General features: G+C 41.6%; 2 protein-coding genes across 2 annotated transcripts in view; one reads left to right on the top strand and one right to left on the bottom strand.

Moving 5' to 3' along the window:
• Nucleotides 1-287: 287 nt before the first annotated feature.
• ABCG8 (ATP binding cassette subfamily G member 8) lies at nucleotides 288-19,909 on the bottom strand. The gene is made up of 13 exons (XM_074988396.1): nucleotides 19,838-19,909; nucleotides 18,562-18,672; nucleotides 17,188-17,344; nucleotides 14,287-14,525; nucleotides 13,712-13,844; nucleotides 9,744-10,013; nucleotides 7,000-7,165; nucleotides 6,811-6,903; nucleotides 6,149-6,348; nucleotides 5,944-6,020; nucleotides 2,585-2,852; nucleotides 1,356-1,483; nucleotides 288-425 (listed from the first exon to the last, which is right to left on the bottom strand). Exons 1-13 carry the CDS (start codon nucleotides 19,907-19,909, stop codon nucleotides 288-290), a joined length of 2,052 nt encoding a protein of 683 aa, XP_074844497.1.
• A 474-nt stretch (nucleotides 19,910-20,383) lies between these two features.
• The window catches only part of ABCG5 (ATP binding cassette subfamily G member 5), a 35,811-nt gene continuing 32,670 nt past the window's right edge, over nucleotides 20,384-23,524 (top strand). The window contains exon 1 of the mRNA XM_074988537.1: nucleotides 20,384-20,499. Within this exon, the coding sequence (XP_074844638.1) occupies nucleotides 20,384-20,499 (116 nt within the window). The remainder of the gene's footprint in view (nucleotides 20,500-23,524) is intronic.

Raw genomic sequence — 23,524 nt, 5'->3', positions numbered from 1 at the left:
GTACAATTTAATAGTTTCTTTATCATGTATAGCACTGAGTTGACTATTCTGAATATGCCTTTCAACTATCTGTATTCTGCTGCCATCCAGTGGTTTACATAAAACAATGCCCTATTATTAAAAATAATGATTTTACATTACATCTTTGATGTAGAGTATTAATAAAACATATGACCAATGTAAAAGTGGGGGTCTATTTTGTGGTGAGGAAGCAGGGCAGGTGTTTTGTAAGAGTGCCAATAAAGTACCATCCTAAAAGCACTAATATTTTCTTTCATTTTTACCTGTTACCAATCTTGATTTGATTTCTGCTTGATAAACCTCAGAGATAAGTAGTATAAAAGCAGGAAACCAGTGCTAATACCAATCAGGATGAGGTAGCTCCCATAGAGAGGGTATGAGTCCAAATTCATATTTTGAATTACCTGAAAGCACAGACATCCCAAAAGAGTTGTTAAAAATAATTTGAAAATGGATCTGGGCAGTGGTACATCTCTTTGGCTTTGTTCCTCTTCCTTCCTTGCAACTATTCTTATTATCAATTACAGCAAAATCAGCTCTGTCACATCTCTGAGTATCTCACTAGCAGGAATGAAGCTCTATTTCTAAACATTGTTTTCCAACAAATGCGTAGCTGAGGTTTGTGAAGGAAATTTTTGCCTTAGTTACACTTTAAAAATGTATTTCATTTTTCCCTCCCCAAATAGAAAAGCATATAACGGGCAGCACCATGTAGATATTCCAACTCAAGTCTGCCACTGCATGGAGCTGTCTCAAGCAGAGGCTGCTATTTGTGCTATATGATATCTGTACAAGAACAGGCATCCACTGGAGGGCCAGCATGAGACCACCCTACTCATTCAATTTAGTATCTACACAGTAACAGCAACACCAAAAATGCAATGCCTAGGCATTCAATCACAATACCAGCGGCTCTCAACCTTATTCTTCGGCAATTGGCACCCCCTCCTTTTGAACTATTTCAAGCAGGCTTTGAAGGTTCCCCAGCAGAAGAGGAAAACACATCTCAATCTCTTTCCCTTCCTCCTGCATGCTGGGATGGGACTAATTTAATGTGGCTCTGTCAAACTCTGGTCACTTTTTCTCCCACTCTGCCTGTGTGTGGGATCAGACAGCGAGTTAGCCGGGAAAGGGAGAAGTCATATAATCCCAGCAAACTTTGACGATGCAGCTCAGCCTTAAACCAAAAGTCAAACAGCATGTACTAGGTCTCCAATTTAATGAAATCAATGAGCCCTAAGTGATTTAATGCACTGAGTGATTAAATCATTTAGCCAGTTTTAGTAATAACTATATTAGAAGCTATTAACAATCTCTCTGGGAGACTGACTTACAAGTGTCCCTGGAATTTGAAAGGTAATATTTCCAACAGTCATTTGGTATGTGAGTTCAGAGAACTGAATTTGCATTAGGATTTCGAAAGTCCATCTGACAAAAGATACTTTAGAAATCCAAGATGGAACTGGAAAAGATGGGAGAGGGAGGAAACAGAAAGAAAGGAATATTTTTTTAAATATAAACACATAAAATTAACCAATTTATATGCAAAATGAACGAATTATATCTAACACTGCCATGTCCACATAAGATATGACTCAACAGCCTCACATCAGCTAAGTCTTTTAACTTGTCCACACAAATAAAATATGCAAAATTGAATGAAGAATTAAGTGTGGCAACAACAAAAAGAGAGAGAGAGAGAAAGGAGTGTAGCTCTTCTGGAAGACTTTTTGCACATCTACAAATTAAACTAACAAATCAAAAACTTATGTTTTTAATACATATTTACCAAGCCACTTTGTTTTAGTAATAAAATATAAAACAGATGACAGACTCAGATGAAATTTGACTAAAAATTTGTTTTGTTTTAAAAACAAACAAGGCTTTACAAAAGGTAAAACCAATAGAAAAGTCCCTGATTGTTGAATGTATTCCAATATATTTTATTTAAATTGCAATGTAAAAGAGTGCTTATTATGCAGTCTGTTCTTGTGCTGACCATAAACAGAAAATTGAGACACTCTCTCTTTCTCTCTCTCGTGTGTGTGTGTGTGTGTAAGTAATATTTTAAACATTTGTATCCATTAAATATTTAACTTGACAGTTCAAATGCTGCAGCAGCAAAGCAACTCATTTTGTCACTATTTGCCAATTTTATGTAAAAAGCTGTCTATATTACACACGTGATGTAGCCTTATAATGAAAAGAGTGTAATTTTGACCTTATGAATAACACAGGCTTTGTATTCCTTTTTGAATGATTAATATATTTACAAGCCTTCAAAAAGAACAAAAATACTGTATAGTAAATTCTGTACATTCTGAAATAGTGCTTTATCAACATAGATCTTAAAACATGGTAGACATTATTCCCATTTTGTAGATGGATGGAGAGACTGAGGCACATAGTGATCGGCTGAATTGTCCATCTATATGCCAACCCTATAAACTACTAGAAGAGTTGAGATTTGAGCCTGTTCAATGTTCTGTCCACGAGGCCCTAATGCCTCACAAAGTTGCCTATGATTCGCAAAGGTCAGTTAGACTGCATGTGCCCATCTTACCTAGCCACAGGTTTTCTAAGCTTATCACAAAACCGCCACTCAGGAATAATGTTGTATAAATCGCGTTGGCAAAGAAGGCTGACATCTGCAGCGTTGGGAGTAGTGCTGCCATCCACAGGGCCATTGTTCGGGCACAGAAAACAACAAGCCAGACTGCCAAGAAGTTCAGAAGAAAATGTTCTGGTTTTGGAATAAGATTTGCCAACCAGTAGATAGGAATCCCATAAATTATTACAAAAGCACAGTGTTCTGGGAGTGCCCCCAAAATCTGTTGAGAGGGGGGAAAAAACATTGGAAATCACAGAACATTTTCTTATTCATATATTATTTTTAAATTGCAGGAAATTATCTATTAAAATACAATCATCTTTTTAAGAGTTGTTAGTGACACTTAAACAAAAAATCAGAAAAAGGATCCAAGCTAATTTTCCTTCGATTTCTAGTTGTGACATTTTCTATAACTAAATCTTAAATTGATAGGTTTCTTGTTAAGGATTAGATGTCTTGTTTTGTTACAGTTTGTCAGTTTCTGGGAATCTAAGACATTTCTCATAAACTTCATAGCAATAATGCCACTAATGAGTGTCTGCAAATGTATTTTAGCCCAAATTCTGTTGACACTGTAAGATGAAAATACTTCTGATAATAAACTATGAAGAACTTTTTCATTTTTATCTACTATTGGCACATATTGGCTATGTCAACACTAGCCAAAAACTTCAAAATGGCCATTTCTAAGTTTACTAATGAAGTGCTGAAATACATATTCAGCGCCTCATTAGCATGCGGGCAGCCGCGGCACTTCGAAATTGGCACGGCTCATCCAGATGGGGCTCCTTTTCGAAAGGACCCCGCCTACTTTGAAGTCCCCTTATTCCCATCTGCTCATAAAAATAAGGGAACTTCAAAGTAGGCGGGGTCCTTTCGAAAAGGAGCCCTGTCTGCACGAGCCGCGTGGCGGCGAGCCGCGTCAATTTCAAAGTGCCGTGGCTGCCCACATGCTAATGAGGCACTGAATATGTATTTCAGCGCTTCATTAGTAAACTTCAAAATGGCCATTTGCATGGCCATTTCAAAGTTTTTGGCTAGTGTAGACATGGCCATTGTGTTGGAATAAATTCACTCAGGGAGAGAAGTAGGAAGGAACTTCTGGGTCACTTAATAGCACGCCTTTTCTGCTATTATTCATAAAAGTAATATACACTTATTGTGAACATGTTGTCTATATGAAATGCAAAGAATTATTTTTCCAAGAGAAACTACTGAGAGTTTTAAATTTTGTGTGGGAATGGAAATGTAAATTATAGGCGCTATGGTGGGCACAGCTTCCGTAAAGGAAGGGGTTAGTCTCAGCTCTGGCAATAGCAATCCATATTTTAAAAAGTAACTCAAGTGTTTTCAGAATCAGTTGTGCTCCATACATTTAAAATGGTTGTTTCTTACAACACTATTGAGTCAAACAAAATTGGGCCTTCATAATTGAAAGATGAAATTGCCATATTCTGTAATATTTTTAAGCAACAGGTGGCACCTCTCAAATCTGGGATACTTATCTAGCAACATCTGCAGAGCTGGTGTCTGGCAGCTCAACTGAATCCAGCGTCCCCAGGGCCTGCACCAGTACCAGGGCTGGGAGTCCCCTGCCTGTCCCAGGGCAGTGTAGGGCCGGGGTCAGAGCCTTCTGTGTGGCAGCACAGGGCCAGAGCCCTGAGAAGTGCATGGCCAGGGCCAGAGTCCCTGGGCAGCATGAGGCTGGGGCTGTGGTAGCCCCTGGGACAGCAGGGCTGCCAGGTAGCTGAAGCCCTGGAACACCAAATTCTCTTGCTTAGGACTCATCAGGCCCTGACCATGCCAGACTGGGAAGATGCAACCTATACTTACCCTCTCATCACTTTGATTTCAAAGTATGCAATGGTTGCATGTAAGTGTAGCATTGTTATTTTGTAAGAAACTATAGCACATTTATATTCCATATCACAGTTCTTGTCATGTTACTAAACCCAACAAAACTTCAACAATGAGACATGCAGGAAAAAAGGTATATAAACTTATCCAAAACAACACTTTTACTTTTCATAATTCATAAGGTTGGCAACATATTTTGCTTCAGAACCAATTCCAGTTTTTTTGTTTTTGAGACAAAAAAACCAAACTGGAGACAAAACGTTCTTGTGGGAACAAATAACAGACTTCAGCTGTCCAGACTCCTAATTTGTAGGCACAGATGTTTCCATCTAGAAGTCACGTTAAATGTCATTTGTGCTCAGAAGCAACTTGAACAGCAAAATTCGGTCAAATACTTGCAACGGGAAATTTATGCCAGGGTGAGGTCCCTTTAAAAATGTACTCCTTCCTGAACACCATGTCAGAGTTGCATTGTGGAAACGACCGTCCAGTCTGACTTCTAACCACTCTCTAAATTTAGACTTACCCTCTCTGGCTATGTCTAAACTAAGTCTAAATTTAGAGAGTGGTTAGAAGTCAGACTGGACGGTCGTTTCCACAATGCAACTCTGACATGGTGTTCAGGAAGGAGTACATTTTTAAAGGGACCTCACCCTGGCATAAATTTCCCGTTGCAAGTATTTGACCGAATTTTGCTGTTCAAGTTGCTTCTGAGCATGGCCGTTTTGAAGTTTTGTCTTAGTGTAGACACAGCCTCTGTGTCCCACCACCCCAATTAGGAACAAGATGAAGTGAAAAGTGAAGCTTGCCCTTCAGTGATGTCTGTGTCCTATTGAAAATAAACAGAGCTGCCTTGATGGCCAAAGTGGTAATGCTGACCTTGTTCTCTCATCAGTTAGTACAAAGAACAATGATAACAATAGCCCTGCTTAATCAAAGGCTCACTTAACCATTTTCTGCTTTTGAGACTGGCCAGTGAATGGTGGAAGATTACTCCTGCCCCTCCAACAACATGAAAAGGTTCATTTTCTCTAGAAGGGGTGAGTTTAATACCCCTGCAGCCTAGCAGTTTGCTGGTGAGGGTGCAGAGAATAACTCCCTCAGTTAGACCTGCCTCTTTCTGACCTAAAGGTTTTCTATTTTCTTCCACGTCCTAGCCAGTAAGACAAATCCTGCCATCCCCAGCAATCTAACCAGCCAGTGAAATGATCCTCGTGACATTTTACTACTTTCTGACCCAGGGCCAGGCTCATGATTTATGAAGACAGCTGCTTTAAGAGCGTGGTGAGGCTTAATTAATTAGTTAATAAATGTTTGGGAAGCAGGATGACAGCTTTAGATGACAGATATGATAAGTGTGAAGTATGAACAGAATTTCATCACCCACACACAAAGCATTTACTTTTCATGTTAAAACTAGATATATACTTTCCTTGACAGCTGAAATCAATTACCTTAGCAAAGAAGTAGGGAGTAACAGAATACATCCCATCTTCTAAATCGTGGTAAAGCATAGCTCTTTCTGAATGACCTACAGTAAAAAAAAGAAACAGATAGTTATCTTTCATGCCCATAGTCAATAGATTTTTCATTACCAATCTAAGTATTATTTTGTTTGTTTTAAAGAATTATCATTAAAACTGACAGGCAGGCACTTACATTTTGCAATAACATCCAAAACCACTGTGAATGGGATTAGTGCATCTATCATAAACAATAGTGCAATTGTATCTTGAATAGATAACTTGATTTTCTCATGACCGTAGTATAAGAATCCAATTAATAATGACATTAGAAGGGCTTCAAATCCGTGGATGAACAATGTTGAAAGATCTCTGACTTCACTGGAGATCTGACGACTATGGAAAACAACAACATTGACTGTAAGATTCTATAAGATAAATATCAGTTAAGCTAATTCAGGGCAAAATCTCTAAATGTATCTTATCATTGACATACATGGAACCACATTACTTCAAATGGGTTGAGAAAATGGCCTTTTAGAAAGGAACATGAAGTCAAAGCTATTGTAACAAATCTCAAACTAGCTAGCACTTCATGGTTGTCATCATTCTAGCTAGCATGCTCACTAAGAAAGGTGCGGCTGCCTTTCTCTGAATAATCAAGTAAGAGTGGCAGCATATGAGATGGCTCTGTGGTCCTAGTTTGTATAACACTACCATCTTCCAGTGTGACACAAACTCAGCACCAGCTTCCTCCATGCTTTCACCCTATGCTCAATTTGCCCTTCATGCTTCTCTCAAATGTTATTCCTGCAAGACATCAGTTTCTTTTTCTCTCCATTTTTATAATACAAATACCTTAGTAATACAGTAAACTGCTTTAAGCCACCTGGTAACTCATCGTTTGACTGGGAATACATGTTAATCGCCTCTTCTGACGTACCCATGAAGCTGACCAAAAGCAGAGAGAGAGAGAATGAGAGTAGCTCAATTTTAACAGCTATTTGATATCAAGTACTTTTTATAAATGCCATAATTTTATTTTACCTCTGTTCATTGTGAACAGTTGTCACAGAGTCTCCCACATTAGCTTTCCATAAGAAGTCATCAAAATCTTTCACCTTCTCCCAGAACAAGGCAGCAAGGGCCCGTGCCCTCTCCCGACTTTCCATTTCCTTTTCTTTGCTTCGTTTATCAATGCTGCTCAAATCAACTGAAAAACATTATCTGGTATGGGTCTATATACCTAATACAGGATTACTCACTAATATGTATTGCTAATAATAAATTTCATAGTGACTATAGCCTACCAAATTGTACCATGTAGGTATGATACAGTGCTACAGAAGTCACTATTAAAATGATTTTCGCTTGCTCTACACAACTCAATGCCATTCGTTCGGTATTTGCAGTGGTCCCTGCATTAGCTCTGGAAAACATTTAAAGCCTGAGTTAATGTTGCCTAACTACCGAAGGAAAAAAGCGCAGGCTTTTAAGAGTGACCGCTGCAACACTATATTTTATTGTTACAGTATAAATACAGTTTTTCTTTCCAGTTTGGGAATGTAGTCAGGTAGCTAAAAGGTTTATCTGCTCTCACATGTGCCATTTGTCACAAACAGGGGCTCTGTGTGTCTACCTTGAACTCTACACAGTCTATATAAAGGTTCCTCATTCTGTCCTCCACCAGCATTCTCTGTGCCCCTTTACTATCTTGCCCATTTATATTCACCTGCTCCACCTCATTCTTATTTATTTGTTTACCTATTTGGAACTGTCAGTCAGAGGGTCCACATTTTAAATTGAGAGGAGATGATGTTATTCTGGCATATGGTAGTGGCTGCCATCAACTGTTTTTTTTTGTGTGCTGTAGACTATTAGAGAGGTGGCTGAAGACGCCAAGTGTGCTACCAAATACTTCAGCTCTGCGTGTCCCTGTTTCCTCCTTCCTGTTTTCTAGTTTTCTCCCAAATCAATCATACCCACTGATACTTAGACCATTTTCCTAAAATTTTGGAACTGATCAAACAAAGTGTTCATGTCACCTCCAAACACCCAAACAATCAGAGTTCAGCATTCAAATTGAGCGTAAGGACACACAAGCTTGGCCCACTATGGCTTACAGAATGATAAATTATGCTGTAGAAACAGATGATCCAGGCTCATTGCAAGGGGCTGATAATTTGACCATGATTGCTCCATGAGCCCATAGGCAGGCTGAGCAATTTTTGCCTTAAATAAAGGCACAGTACATTACATGCCCTCTCTCCCCCTTTAGAATGGGACCCGCTAATTTTTAGTTCTCACATTCAAGACAAGTAGCACAACTGTGTCTAGAGCTCAACATGCACAGATCAGGATGAAAGACAAATCTTTGAAAATAGGGGTAGAGATGGTCATTCACGCAACTAAATAAAACCCTATTTTCCCCTCTGGATAGCACCATTTTCCCCCACATAGAAAGGTGGGACTTCTTCAGACAAGTCATTACCCCGTATCTATAAAGGCTGAAGCATCAGAAATCTGGAGAATTTAAGGAAACAGGTAAACCCTTATTTGCATGTTGCTAAATATGCAATCAATTATGTGGATAATAGTAAGTTCCTAGTGTAAGGCTGATAAAGTTGCCTCATGGAGTGAACTGCTGCAACAAAAGAATTATTATGCTCCTGACTGGCTCTGGCAATCCCTGATCGGGTGGCCAGGTCAGGCTTGGCTGCTCCTTGTCCTGCATGACACCGGGGAGAGGAGAGCCTTGTGCTCCAACTTCAGGCCTCTATGAGCGACCGCTGCTTTCTGAGCCAGACTGCTGGAGCTACTTCACCCCAGTGCAATCCTAGACGACCCAGCAGGGTTACCCCACAGCCAAACAGCCTGTGTCTAGCGAGCTCAGACCACCAAGGGCTATAAGACAGAGCATCTGCCTCAGAGCCGCATGAGGTAAGACCATCCCTGAGCTGCACAAAGCATGCTGAGCCTGTGGGTCAGGGGCCAGGTACAACCAAGAATAAATCTCCAGAAGGGAACCTGAGGCAGTGATGTTAGCTTTTTTTTTTTGCCAAGAGGAAGAATGTAGCAGCAGTTTGGAGGGTTCCTCCCCTGCCCCCCCCCTCCCCCCCCTTACCAGTGGCTTACAACAGACAAGCCCAATAACTGGCATAATGCTTCCCCACACTGACAGTAATGAAGTTACTTTAGGAAACAAGTTTCTTATCCTGAAAAACTGCACCCTTACTTTGTACAGGGTGCAGAAAGCTCTAGCGCATGTAAAATATGAGCCTGTCCATGTGTGAAACAAAGCAAGACAACCATTAACCACAGATTGTGTGTGTGTGGGGGTGGGGGTGGTCAATGCATTGGCACATGCATAAGCTCAGAGAGGGAACCATGTTAGTCTGTAACTTCACAAGTACCAAGCAGTCCTGTAGCACCTTCAGGAGTAACACATTTATGAGGTTCAGTTCATCTGTCAGGTGGTGAGATTTTTCATATAATTCGAGTAGCCACAAAAGGGCATTACCTAATAAATGTGTTAGTCGTGAAGGTGCTACAGGACTGATCGTTAGTTAAGGCTGGTTTTTGCCATACGTCGTCACTTATTGTTTAACTGTTACACTAGCAAAGCATAGCCAAAGCTGTCATTTAAATAAAACCTATTGGTTTATAAATCGCTGACTGGACAGTAGCTAAATGCAACTAAATTAAAAAAAAATAGTGCATTATATAAGCATATGAAAAGAAATTATTTAAGTTACCCTATTTTTATTTGTTTAATTACATATGATATTAACCATAGAAATCTGCAGGATTGCTGTATTTTGGGCAGGGATAGCCTATTTCTGTGAAATACTGAACCATGTCGTGAGCTGTTCCAGAATAGATTGTAGTTCCAGAGGTCATCAGAAGAACTAAATCAAAGAGTTGGAAGATATCCGATCTGGGCTGGTGAATTGAAAGGAGAACCAATCTGTTTCCTCTGGCGAGCCTGGATAATGTTATCACAAGGTTGTGTGCAGTAAAACTGTCTAGTCCACATGTGGGTTCATCCAGTATCAGAATTCCTGTCAAAGATAAACGGCAATAATGGAAAGCATTGTTTGATTTTTTTTTTTTGCGTTGCAAGTGGAATTAGCACCAGTACATTAAATCTTACTTTTTGTAACGCAGTAAGCTCAAATGTGATTTGTTTATAAGAGGAAAATTCTTTTCTCACATTACTAAACCATTTATTGTTGTCCCATTCCTGCGCTCATGGGAATTAATAAGCGTTGTCATTGACTTTCCAGAGGAATAGATTCAGACCCTATATTTTAATTTTCAGTGTCTTTTTCTCCTAACTACCAGCTGCATATACAAAACACAAGCACATCCTCTAATGTCAAGTCTGTGTTGGTTTATGCAAAATATAGGTTCACCATAATTAAAGAGTTTGGTGCTATAGAGTAAAAATTGCATTATCCGGCTCTCCACTAAACAGAAAACTCTATAAACTGGCATTTCTAATCTTGCTAGAAAGACCAGTTGGTGCAGGGCAAGCAGGCTCCCAGGAAGTGGTGACACGGCCATGCTGTGCCTAGGCAGAGGAACAGCCATGAAAATTTTGAGGGAGGAGGTGCAGGGCTAACGGCTGGATGCAAAATAGGGCACAGGCTCTGGATGGGAGTTTGGTCCTGGGAAGGGACTCAGGGCATGGAGTTGGAGCTCCCAGCCAATGGAAGCTGCAGCACCAGTGCTTGGAACGAGGCACAGACTGGAGCAGCAGACTGGATATGAGTAAATAGTGTGCGCTTGTAGCCAAGAAGGCTAATGGCATATTAGGGTGCATTAGGAGAAGCATTGTGAGCAACTCTAGAGAAGTGGTTGTTGCCCTCTATTTGGCACTGGTGAGGCCACATCTGGAATACTGTGTCCAGTTTTGGGCCCCTCAGTATAAAAAAAAAATGTGGATGTGCTGGAGCAGGTTCAGTGGAGGGCAACAAAAATGATTAAGGGGCTGGAGCACCTGACCTCTAAGGAGAGGCTGAGGGATTTGGGCATATGTAGTGTACAGACAAGAAGACCGAAGGGTGTTTTAACAGCAGCCTTTAGCTGCTTACAGGGGTGCTCTAAAGAAGATGGAGAGAAACTGTTCTCAGTGGTGACAGATAGAACAAGGAGCAAAGCTCTGAAGTTACAGATGCAGAGGAGTAGGTTGGATATTAGGAAAAAATGACTTCACCAGGGGGGTGATGAAGCACTGGAATGTGTTGCCTAGAGAGATGGTGGCATCTCCATTCCTAGAGCTTGTCAAGTCCTGACTTGACAAGATCCTGGCTGGGATGACTTAGTTGAGGGTTGATCCTGCTTGAAGCAGGTGGCTGGACTAAGTGACCTCCTGAGGTCCCTTCCAGCCCTATGATTCTATGAGCATTCAGGGCAGCCTAGCTCTCTCTGCCAGGAGCAGCAGGGACAGGTCACTGATTGCAGGGAGTCACTCATGGTGAGTGCCTGTCACATCCAGCTCTCCAACGTCCCTGCTGTGTCCTAGCTCCCTACCCAAGTCCCGTCCTATGCCCCAACCCCACATCCCATCCAACATCCAAACTCCCTCCCTCTTAGTTAACTGGAATTTTTGATTTACTGGCATTCCCCATTCTCCCAACACGCTAAATAAAAAGGCTTTCACTGTACTTTCACTCATATTCTGGGTGCAGACTACTTGCATCATCGAGTTGGAAAGAGTCATACAATGTCAGGGAGTGTAGAAACCAGAAAGTTAAATCTGTAAAAAGTAAGAGCACAAAAATGATAAATGGGCGGGAGTACTTCACATTTCTCGCTAAAGATTTCTTGGCAATCTGTTGCTGAAGACTCAAGTGGGATAATGGCCAACATTTTGAGACCTGCCAAAACAAAACATCAGTCCTGTAGCACGTTAAAGACCATCAAAATAATTTATTAGGTGATGAGCTTTCGTGGGACAGACCCACTTCTTCAGAGTTGTACACTCTGATAAACGTAAACTGACATGATGAGAATTTAACAGAAAGATAGAAAAAAATGCAATGAAACCTGATGAATCAACTACATAGGACAGAAGGAGGGGCAGGGCGAGGAGGGGAAGAAAATTACTTACTACAAGTGTCTATTAAGTGGTTTGTCTGGGATCACTATGTATATATCAAAGATGGGCAACATGACCTTGTAATGCATAGGGTAATTGCTATCTTTGTTGAGTTTACTTTCATAAGAATTTCCAGATCTGGAGAAGCGGTTCTGTCCCACGAGAGCTCATCACTTAATAAATCACTTTGTTAGTCTTCGAAGCGCCACAGGACCACTTTTTTGTTTTGTGACGATTCAGACAAACACAGCTACCTCTCTGAGACTACTTTGAGACTTGGTATTATTGACTATTTATAGTAACATAGCACTAAGAGGCTCCAGTTGGTATCAAGTGCTGCACAGACACACACAAAAAGTTCTGAACCAAGCTCCACAGTGTCCAGTACAGTTGCCACTTGCCACATGTGGCGAATAGGACACCATATTATGGTGAATACGATTCTCGAGAGCCATATTTGCCACAATGCAGTAATGCAGCTCATCCTGAGAGCTGCATGCAGGGAATGCTGTCTACCAGTTCTGTGCATGTGCCCCACCACTCGCTGGGAGAAGTGTGTGGTGGTGCCCCCAGCAGCTCTGGTGAGTCACCAGCATTTAGTCACCTGGATCTGGGGGAGGGGGAGAGCATTTATGTAGCGGGAGAGCTGGGAGTGCCTGGTTCTGGTGGGAGAGCATTTATTTAGAGGGTAGGGCTGGGAGAGGGGGAGGACTTTTATTTGGTGGGGAGGGGCTGGGAGGGCCTGGCTCTGGGGGAGGGCATTCAGTTGGCAGGGGTGGGGGCTGTGGTGAATATGGAAAGATGACAACCACATGTGTGGCCATCTTTGAATTTCTTTTGGACACTGCTGACCTAGATCCTAAAAGGTATTTGGGCATGGAGCTCCCACCTAAATCCTTCTGCAGATCTGGACTATGGTTCTTGCCTTGAAGAGCTTACTGTGAGTTGTAGATTCTGAAGCGCTAAGAAAAAAAAATGCATTTAATTTATTTGTCTTTCCTGGGAACAGAGTATGTTTTGCCTCAATACATTTCCTCAGCAGCACTTATTGAAAAAGGATAGTTGCCTTCCCTGTAACTGGGAAGCTTTATCTGCACTGGGAATTTTCAGATCCATGCTTCCCCCGAAAAAACAACTGCATAGCTGAAGACTAGAATGTGGACATGGATTCGGCTTTATTACCAGCATGTTGGCAGGTGAGACAACAGAAGAGTAAAAACAATTGAGCTTGCCTGTTTTTTCTGCCTTGCAGTCTCCATGGCATAGGATTCACCCCATGGGTAATTTACAAATCTGAAAAATCCTAGTTTAGCCATAGACACAGATTACTGTAGAATTCCCTGATGCAACAGATGATTACTAACACGAGAAAACTTTACTCTCATAAGTAGCTCAATTGAAGTCAACAGGACTGTTAGTATACATAAGATTTTGAAACTTCGGCATATAACACTGGAAAAGTGATTACAAGGTATACGGTCTAATACTGATTCCACTGAAGTTTGCAGGTCAGATCAATAAATTGCATAATAAAGACACTCATGTCGCAGTAAATACTTTTCTCTGCTTGTATTTAAAATGTAATCAGGCACAAGTGCTGCAGCCAGTGGAAAAATACTTTAGTGGTATATTTAAGATTAATGACTTTATGCTCACCAGGGTTCCATAGCAGCTGCACGCCAATGCTTACTCTTCGTCTTTCTCCCCCTGACACACCTCGGATATACATGTTCCCTACTCTTGTGTTTGCACACTGGCGTAACCGCAATTCCGCTATAACACTTTCCACCTGGAGGTTCCGTGAGAAAGTAAGGGTTAGTTGTTTTATCGTTAACTACAATTCACATTGCACACCCAAAGTTATTTTGGCTGTAATCACCATTTGGCTATTGCAGTGCTATCTGATCAATAGCCAGTTTGAAATAAACCTTAACTTTTTCAAAGGTAACATTTTCTAAAAATTCAGCAGTTCATTTCTCTTTTTAGCCCCCCTAAAGCTTTCCCTGAATTACCATTTTTATGACAAGCTTTGGAACAATTGCAACCTTCTATCTAGGAGTAAAAATAAAATAATAAAAAATTATAAGCAAAAACAGACAAATCAAGTTTGACTTCACAACTGACACAACAAATGCCAAGTTCAAATTAACAGTTCTTACCCCAAACACACTTGGATAATTATGTCAAATTCATTTTTGACAACTTTATTTTTTTCTAGCAACCTTAATTACCCTTTTTTCTCTTTGTGAGTCTGAAAAAGTCTTCGGGAGACGTAGTTTTGCAACGAATAATAATGTTTCTTTGACAGTCAGGTTGGGAAGTAGCTGATCATCTTGCCGCACATGTGCAATGCATTTCTTAACAAGCCGGTGAGTACTGGGCTTTCCATTGATTATAATTTGGCCAGACTTAATTTTGCCATTATGATCCCGACGTGTTATCACATCGAGTAAGGATGTTCTTCCAGAGGCTAGAAAAAAAAATCATAATTTAAAAAGTTAAAAACCTCTTTGGGTCAAATTCTAGAGTTTGGCTATTTGCTCACAAAAATAAAGCAAGAGTTTTTGCCACATTGATGTGCTCTATATTCACCCCCATCCTAATCCCCCTCTGTAGCTTATTTCAAAGCCCCTAAAGGAGACTATCTGGTAAATCAGGGGGGTGGAGAACCTTTTTCAGGTCAGGAGCCACTGAGACCCACAGAAGTCCTTCGGGTGGTGACTCACCTAGATAGTTACCTAGTTTTACAGCAGGCACATAAAAAGCACAACAGGTTAAAACTCCCAAACCTGACATTCTCTCATCCAGCAACATCTGTCGTCCAGCAGGACCATGGATATTGTAGGACCAGAGAGGCCAGGGGCTGGGAGAGGAGGGGTCAGCCAGGCCAGTAGCAGGAGCCCACGGCAGGGCAGCCACAGTTGGTCTGGCAGCAAGGCAGGTGGCAGCAGCTAGGGAGCCTGGGCCAGGAGCAGCAGCAGGGAGCAGTGGCCCAGGCTCGTAAACTAGCAGCCCAGGCCAGGGACCAGCAGCTCATTGCTGGGGTTGGGCAGGAAGCCACGGCCTACCGAAGCTGTGGCTGTGGCTGAGTGCAAAGTCCCTGCCTGGGAGCAGTGGCTCACAGTGGCTCATCCCCAGGGCTGGGTGGGAAGCTGCAGCCGGTGCTACGCATAAAGCTGCAGCCCTAGGAACCCGGGGCTGGGCAGAATGCTGCAGCCCAGGGAAGCTGGGGAAGGGTGGCTTGGGCCAAAAGCTGGTGGCTGGGAAGCCTGCAGGTGGGGTGGAGGGGGAGTTGGGAAGTCATGTCAACAGCAGGGAGCGGAGCCCAGGAGCAGGGGCTGAGGCCAGGGACAGAATTGACCATCCCTGGTCTGGCAAAACCCCTCATCTGGGACCACTCAGGTCCTGGGGATGGTGGATGAGTGAGCTTGAACCTGTAGCAAAGTTAGTACAAACTAAAAGTTCATACAGATGATATCTTGTTTATACTGTTCTATACAGTATACACTGACAGAAAAGTACAGTATTTATATTTCTATTGATTAATTTTATAATTATATGGAAGAGCATGGGAAAGTAAGCAATGTTTCAGCAATAGTGTATTCTGACACTTCTGGATATTTGATTTTATAAGCAAGTAGTTTTAAAGTGAAGTGAGATTTGGAGTTCTGCAAGACAAATCAGCCTCCTGAAGGGGGTACAGTATCCTGGAAAGGTTGAGAGCCACTGGCCTGGAGGTCTACCAGTAAAACTGCTGCCCCACAATGCATGGCACTAATGACGTTCCAAAATGTCTGAAATCTTCACAGCCCAGCCCTTCCCACTCTGTAACAAAGTTATGAGCTGAAGTCAACCACATATGTAAATATACATGTTTTTAGCTCCCCATGGCCTTGACCATGTAGTGTGCCAAGAATTCTGTTCTTGATCCAACAAAAAACACAGGCTTAAATGTAGGCACAAGAGCAGTCCCATTGGCCTCAGTGGGTTCTGCATGAACACAGGGTTCTCACCTCAGGATGTGATTGCGGGACTCATCCTACATTTGTGTTATAAGCTTGCTTTGTGGAATGAATTGTGATCATGGATAAATATGGTCTTTTAAAACAATGCAACATTGATTCACACATAGGTGGAGCAAGACTGAAATAACAAAAGCAAAATGACATTTGGAAATACGTAGCAAAGGTCACATTCTCTCATATTGTGCAATACAGTTTGTAAACATGCACACAGGCCTTCCATTATTATTGTTATTTTTTGCTGATCTTCATTTTAGAACATTAATTCCCTGCTTGATGCTTTGAGCTGCTTTTTTTATATAGCATTTTTTAAAAAAAGGAAATCCATCCATTTGCAAACCATATGTTAATCCACGTGTGACTGACATAGAAATCGCCATCAATAAATGTGATATCCTTCAGCAATTTTGATCACCTTCATAAAGTATGTGATAAAGTACTTCATAAACTATTAAGAGCTTTAGTTAGCTGAATGGGGGGTTGCTCATTGTAAGCTGCTTAACAAATACACTGCAACATAATGTTGTTCCATCCAAAGCTCTTTTATCAGAGTGGATTCCCAAAGTACAGCTTTGTTTTGCAAGTGAATCTAAAACCTGGACAATCCCAGGAAGTAGTTGAACTATGGGAGGAAGTCCACTGGTAAGACAAACTGTGGCCATAAGGTAAGAGTATTGCCACTCTGCACTCCTGGAGCTGGGTGAGGTCAGGTTCGCTATGTATTCTTGTCAGAGCTGTTGAGTGCCCTTTTGGAGATGGGTTAGCCAGTGCAAGGCCCGCTTTATGCCCAGCAGTGCAGAGACAGCAGGCAGACCTAGGAAATCTGGCCCATAAAATCAAATGATGAAAAATTATACTTTCAAGCAAATGTAAAAAGCATAACAAAAATTCTTTTCCCAGAAAAATCTGTCTTGTGTCAAGGGCCAATTGTGCTCAGATCTTATAATTTTTGAGCATATTGCAGTGATTATAACATATGTTTCTATGGAGCATTTCTCTGTTGGATTGTTATATATCCTTTGGCAATCAAAGACTTGAATAGTATCATTGTCATATATTGCACATTTATTTATAAAAGCTTGGTCAATGCAGTAATGCTTTCAGTCCTACCAGAGCTTCCTATGACAGCTAGCATCTGGCCACTTTGAACTTTAAAGTTCAGATTCTGGATTGCTGGCACATGGGAATCTGGGCCTGTGTTCCACGTCCAAGGCATTTTCAGCTCTGCTAGGTTTTCATACCATGGAATCTGAGATGTCACATTAACCTAATATAAATAAACAAGAAAAAAAAGTCCTGCACTCAGAAAGTTAATACTGAGTTAAATCCTGCACTCAGAAAGTTAATAGCAATAAATAAATATGTCAAAAGTTAGAACATTGCAAAGCTGAAAATACAGGAAAATAGGTGCAAGCAAATTCTCAGCAAAGGCAAATTCTCAGGAGTATGTTTTAGCTAATTCTATTTGTCAGCCATGCACTGTTTCCACATGTTCTTTCATAATCAGTTTTGATTACCACATACCTGTCTAGCTCTCTAAATAAAATATACTGTGGATTTGTCTGTTTGGAAATAGAAATACTGTCCTGCCCTGTATCAATTAGCCACAAAGGCCATGGCTACACTAGCACTGCCCTTTCGAAAGGGGGATGCTAATGAGCCACTTTGGCAGATGCTAATGAGGCACTGCCATGCATATGCAGTCTCTCATTAGCACAATGGTAGCCATGTGAGTTTCAAAAGTTTGTTTTGGGAAAGAAGGGGCTTTTGAAATCCAGGGGCTCCTTTTGAAAGGCCCCCACCTACACCGGTGGCGTGCATTTTGAAAGCAGCACTTTCAAAACACGTGTGGCCGCCATTATGCTAAAGAGGCACTGCATATGCATGGCAGCGCCTCATTAGCATCTGCTGAAGTGGCTCATTAGCATCCTCTTTTCGAAAGGGGGCTACTAGTGTAGCCACAGCCAAAGTGTTAAGCCTCTACAAGCTGAATTCTCCTTGTTAAATTAATGGGCATGATTTGTGAGGTCTCCTGCAGATACTTAGTGTTTTGCAGCTCTCTGCCCAGCCTAGGGTATGTTCCTGAGAGAAAGGAGGAATCATCGAGATATTCCTTCCTCTCTGGTGATCTTCAGCTGCCAGAGTAACCCCTAGGATTTTGGTCATCTAGACATAACTTCAGGCTGTCCCAAATTAAGAAAATACTAAGATGGCTGTTCCTGCTCTTTGTTATGGGAAGTGTATCTCCCTGCAACTGAATATCTAGCCCTATATTTAAAATGCCTCTGAGGACTTGATCCTCTACTTACCGTGCACCCAAAGCTTCCATGGCTTCAGGGATGTTTGTGTGTACAACAACAGCAAGTTGTTAACAGTTGCTACCAATAATTTAACTCCACATTACTTTTTTTAGTAGCTAAATGTTACAAACAGGAAATTGTTGTATAGATTCCAAATTGCACCAACATAAAATAGACCTTGTACCTGGTAGTTGAGTTCTCTGACCTCTAGGACATTTGATTTGCCACTGTATGTGAAATACAGACTGTTATCCTCTTCAGAGCAAAAAATACTGTCTCTGGATATGTTCTTTCCCTGTAGAAATTATGAGGAAGATAGTTATAACTCATGCATTTTAAAGTCTATTAAAACTAGAATTTGGAGAAAGAGGCAACGAGGGAAATGCTTTCAATATGTAATAACATGATTTAGCTACTGTAACCCCAAAATGTAAGGAACTGAAGTGTTACCTCTGTCTAGTCACTTGAAAATGACCCTGGACTAGAAGTGTGTGAACAAGTCAAAGAGCAATTCAAAAATCTCAAATATGCAGTGGGGTTTTTGTTCATTTGTTTGGTTGTTTTTTGTCTGGACTTAAACATACCCACTTTCAAAATGGAAATAGACCAAATTTCAATTAACATTGGTCCTATTTTTGAGCGAAAACAAACAAGTTTTGAAATTTTATTTTTAGCCTCTCCTTACTTAGTTCTGCAGGCCTGTTTAGCCTGAGGTGGAACTGCAGTTCCTGTGTGCTTGCAGCTCCTGCTTCTGACTCCCTGCCCTCCCACAGTCTTACTTTTTCCTTTGAGCTATAGGCCCAGCTTTTGTCCAGTCTTTACTCCTCCTTTCTTCTCCCCTTCCACCCCCTTGTCTCTCCCACTATCCTCTCCAAGACTCTGCATTCGCCCTTCATCTGGGCAGATAGGTTTGTTCCTCTCCAGCCTATCACTTTTGTCAGCCAAACACTGGTTAGAGGTAATGCTTCAAAAGAATCCACACGTATTGTCGTTAGAAGGTTTTGATTGGGCTAATTGAAAGTAACTGTCTGTACTTCCTACTTACAGCCAAACTATAGCTCAGGTGTGACTTTATTCTTTGAGGTGAGATAGGTAGCAGTACAAACTGAACAGATATTCAGAGAAATAATACAGAAACCTTCCATGATTACTGAAACAATTTCAAACAATAGCTTTTTATAACAGAAACATACATTTAAAACGTCACCTTCTACTTAGTAACATCCCCAAGCAAATGCATTTAGTTAATTCTAGTGCTGGTATGTCCCCTACCACTGATAACTGAGCACCTTTTGCATTTATCGTCCCAGCCCACCTTTGGCCTGTGTGGAATCTGTTGAAAAACCCAGAATAGAGCCCAGACATCATATGTGCCAGGCTAATGCCTTGCCCACAAGCTCATAGTGGTCTCTAAAGGCTCAACTTTGCCTTCATTCCACATGTAGATGAACTCAGCTCACCTGCCAAGTCTGCTCTGTATCCTGGCTCCCAGTGGCATACACCGATGGTACTTTTTCAGTCCTTTTGTTCATATGCATGATGGAGCTTTCTCTCTGCATTGCCATTTTCTTTGCTGTTTGTATATATTGTGCTCACTGTAGGAATCCTTTTCCTCTTGGTTTTTGGCTTGATCCCCTTCCAAGCATAGCTGATGGTTCTTCTGGGGCTCTCTGATCTACATGTCTCAGTAGATGCGCCAATGTTCTCCTTTACTGGAATAATAACAGCTCAGGCTAAAGGTTAATCAGATAATAGTCATGCATAAGCTATCAACTGTGGTTGGAAAGAAAAAGTGAACTGAGAGCAACACAGCTTTCTGTGGAGTAATTCTGTGGGTGTAGAAATTAGACTGGGTCCATGACTGATCCTGTGGATTACCAACAGCGTGAAGCTGCACTCTCTTTATCGCTTCACTAGCAACTTGGTGGACGAGTATTTACCTGAATTAACTGATTTACCAGCTGGATGAGAAGGTGATTTCAGTAAAGCGTCCCATCTGCCTGAGGATGAGCCAGCCTACTATGTTAGAAAGGAGCAGCTGGGGTTCCCAAACAGAAGAAAGGAAGTCTGTTGTGTTTCCACATGACAGTGTCAGTGTCCATGGGATCTCCTACACAGTCAGGTAAAACTAGTTAGGGCCAACACTGTATGCTGGGACTCTGCCATATTACTCCTTGGATCACCGGTATAAGACTTGCCTTAATTTTTAGAATAAAAGTAACAGGATCTTGTTTGAAGTTTGATGGAACCTAGATATCCTCAGTGAAAGGGCACATTAAGGATGAATTTGGCCCTATCTGTTTTGTAGTTGGATTATATTTTCCTGAGAATGATTCTGCTTTCCGAAGATTTTATTAATTGATTCTTAAAAGGAGAAATAAAACCAGGCTTGTACCTTTCTTGCATCCTTATAATGTACAAAGAAATCCTGAAAGTGTTGTTGTTACATTTCTTTTGTTTCTAGAAATTTAAGCTTCTGTCTAGGCTGGAAGACTCCAATATGACCAGAGAGTTAGTAAGCTGGTGATGTTAACAGACTCAGTACAGAAGAAGATAAGGGGAAGGAATTTTTAGTCAAGTCTATTTAACACTTTGGTTTTTTGATAATTGCTATTTAACTTAAGCAGCTTTGTTTAAGGTCTAATACCTTTTATGCTTAAAATTAAAGGGCTCACAATAAAAATGCTTCCTAATGGGCTTGTAACTGTTGTTCTTCAAGATATGTTGCCCATGTCCATTACAGTTAGGTGTGCAGGCACTATGTGCATGGCAGCCAGACGATATTTCCTTTAAGAGTATCTTTGGTTGGGCCTGGACGCCACCTGGGGTAACGCCATCATGAGCCTCAATTCCTTCTTGCCAGCTACTCCAACAAATGGGTAGGAGGATGGGTATTAAAATGGACATGAGCAACACATCTTGAAGAATAACAGTTATGAAGCCAGTAACCATTTTCCCTTGTTGGATTGATTGCTCATGCACATCCCAATTAGGTGATTACCATGGCTGAGTTCTGGAGGCAGGGTAGAAGCTTAAATGTTAAATGACTGCTCTAACAAAGGCGGCACTGACTCTAGCCTGCTGGGTAATTCTGTAATGTGAGACAAAACTATGACAGAGGAAAAACACATCGCTGCTCTGCATGTTTCCAGGGTTAGAACATGTGCCAAAAATGTTGCTGACAGGACCTGCACTTTAGTGGAGTGCAGTATTAGTAGATGGGCCGATGCCTTCACCAGAATGTGATCTAAGATGAACATGCCAGCTGATGCAGGGATATGTGTATGGGGGGGGGGGCTGCTGATGCAGAGGTGTGTGTGTGTGTGTGTGTGTGTGTGGCCTGCTGATGCAGGGGTGTGTGAATGTGGGGGGGGCTGCTGATGAAGAGGGATGTGTGTGTGTGTGTGTGTGTGTGTGTGTGTGTGCGCGTGCGCACGCTCGTGTGTGTAAAGGAAGAAACTGCCCTTGAACCCAGACATTCAAATGGGCCTGGAGCTCCCAGCCGCTACTGTTGGAGGGAAAGTTGCTGTCAGCCTCCGATGATGAAATTCTTTAGAATCAGACTGAAAGCCTTTTCATTCTGTTCACTGTCATGAAAAACAGCTGAATGGACTGCTGGTAAACATCCAACAAATGCAGCTTTTGCTCCCTGTTGCTTTACTCCTTCTTAGGATAGAATACTGGGAGAAAAATATTCTGGTTTATGTGAAACTGGGAGACATCATTAGGGAGGAAAGCAAGATAAAGTCTGAGCTGAACCATGTCTTTACAGAAGATGATTGTAAGGAGGCTCTGATGTTAAGGCCTGGCCGACACAGCTACTGGAAATGCCATCTTTTATGAGAGGTACAGCAGAGAGCATACTCTTAATGGTTTGAAAGGTGTCTCTGTTAGCCTGGAAAGGACTACACTGGAGTTCTGGGCTGGGACCAGCTGTCGGCTGTGTGGATATAGGAAACGGCTGATCATGGGGTTGGCACCAAATGGTCCTCTGTGCCTGGCTGGAAGGCAGAAATGGCAGCCAAGTGAACCTTTACTGACAACATGGGCAGCAAACTGTTGCTTAAAGTGGATGAGGTAGTGTGGTATAGGGGGTGTGGACATGAGTGTCAGAGATGGTGTTACAGCAACTTCTTTTTTGTTTGGCCCGATAGCTAACCCTAGCAGAGGGTTTTCTACTGCCAAGGATGACTTGTCTGAGTGGGTCCAAAAAAGTGAGTTCTGTCAGGTTCACCTATGGAGCTTCCATAGAATCACACAATATTAGAACCAGAAGGGACCTCAAGAAGTCATCAAGACCAGTCCCCTTCCCTCACAGCAGGACCAAGCACCATTTATATCTTCCCTGTTAGATACTTATCCAGCCTGTTCTTAAATATCACCAATGACAGAGATTCTACAGCAAATGTAGGCAATTTGTTCCAGTACTTAACTACACTGACAGTTGGGATTTTTTTAACTAACGTCCAGCCTAAACCCCCCTTGCTGCAATGTCAGAGCATTGCTTCTTATCCTGTCATTAGAGGCTAAGGAAAATAATTTTTTTCCCTCCTCCTTGTAACACCTTCCTAGGTACTTGAAACCTGCTACCATGTCCCCTCTCAGGCTTCTCTTTTCCAAACTAAACAAACTCAGTTCTTTTAATCTTCTCTCATAGCTCATATTTTCTAGACTTGTAATCATGTTAGATGCTCTTTAATTTCTCCACATCTTTTCTGAAATAGGATGCCCAGAACAGGCCATGGTACTCTCATTGAGGTCTAATCAGTGCAGAGTAGAGCGGGAGAATTACTTCTTGTGTTACTCTCAACACTCCCATTTATGCATCCCAGAATCATGTTTGCTTTTTTTTTAATGTTACTTTATTTGCAACAGTGTTACACTGTTGACTCATACTTAGCTTGTGGTCCACTATGACCCCTAGATCTCCTTCTGCAGTACTCCATGCTAAGGAGTCACTCCTCGTTTTGTATGTGTGAAACTGATTGTTCCTTCCTAAGTGGAGTATTTTACATATATCCTTATTGAACTTCATCCTATTTTCCTCAGACCATTTCTCCAGTCTGGCCAGATCATTTTGAAGTCTGACCCTAACCTCCAAAGCCCGTGCAACCCCTCCCAGCTTGGTAACATCTGCAAACATAACA

This window comes from Carettochelys insculpta, chromosome 3 (genome assembly GCF_033958435.1).
Source record: "Carettochelys insculpta isolate YL-2023 chromosome 3, ASM3395843v1, whole genome shotgun sequence".
Taxonomy (NCBI): domain Eukaryota; kingdom Metazoa; phylum Chordata; order Testudines; family Carettochelyidae; genus Carettochelys; species Carettochelys insculpta.
Note: the sequence above shows the minus strand (reverse complement) of the source record. Positions and strands in the feature narration are given on the sequence as shown.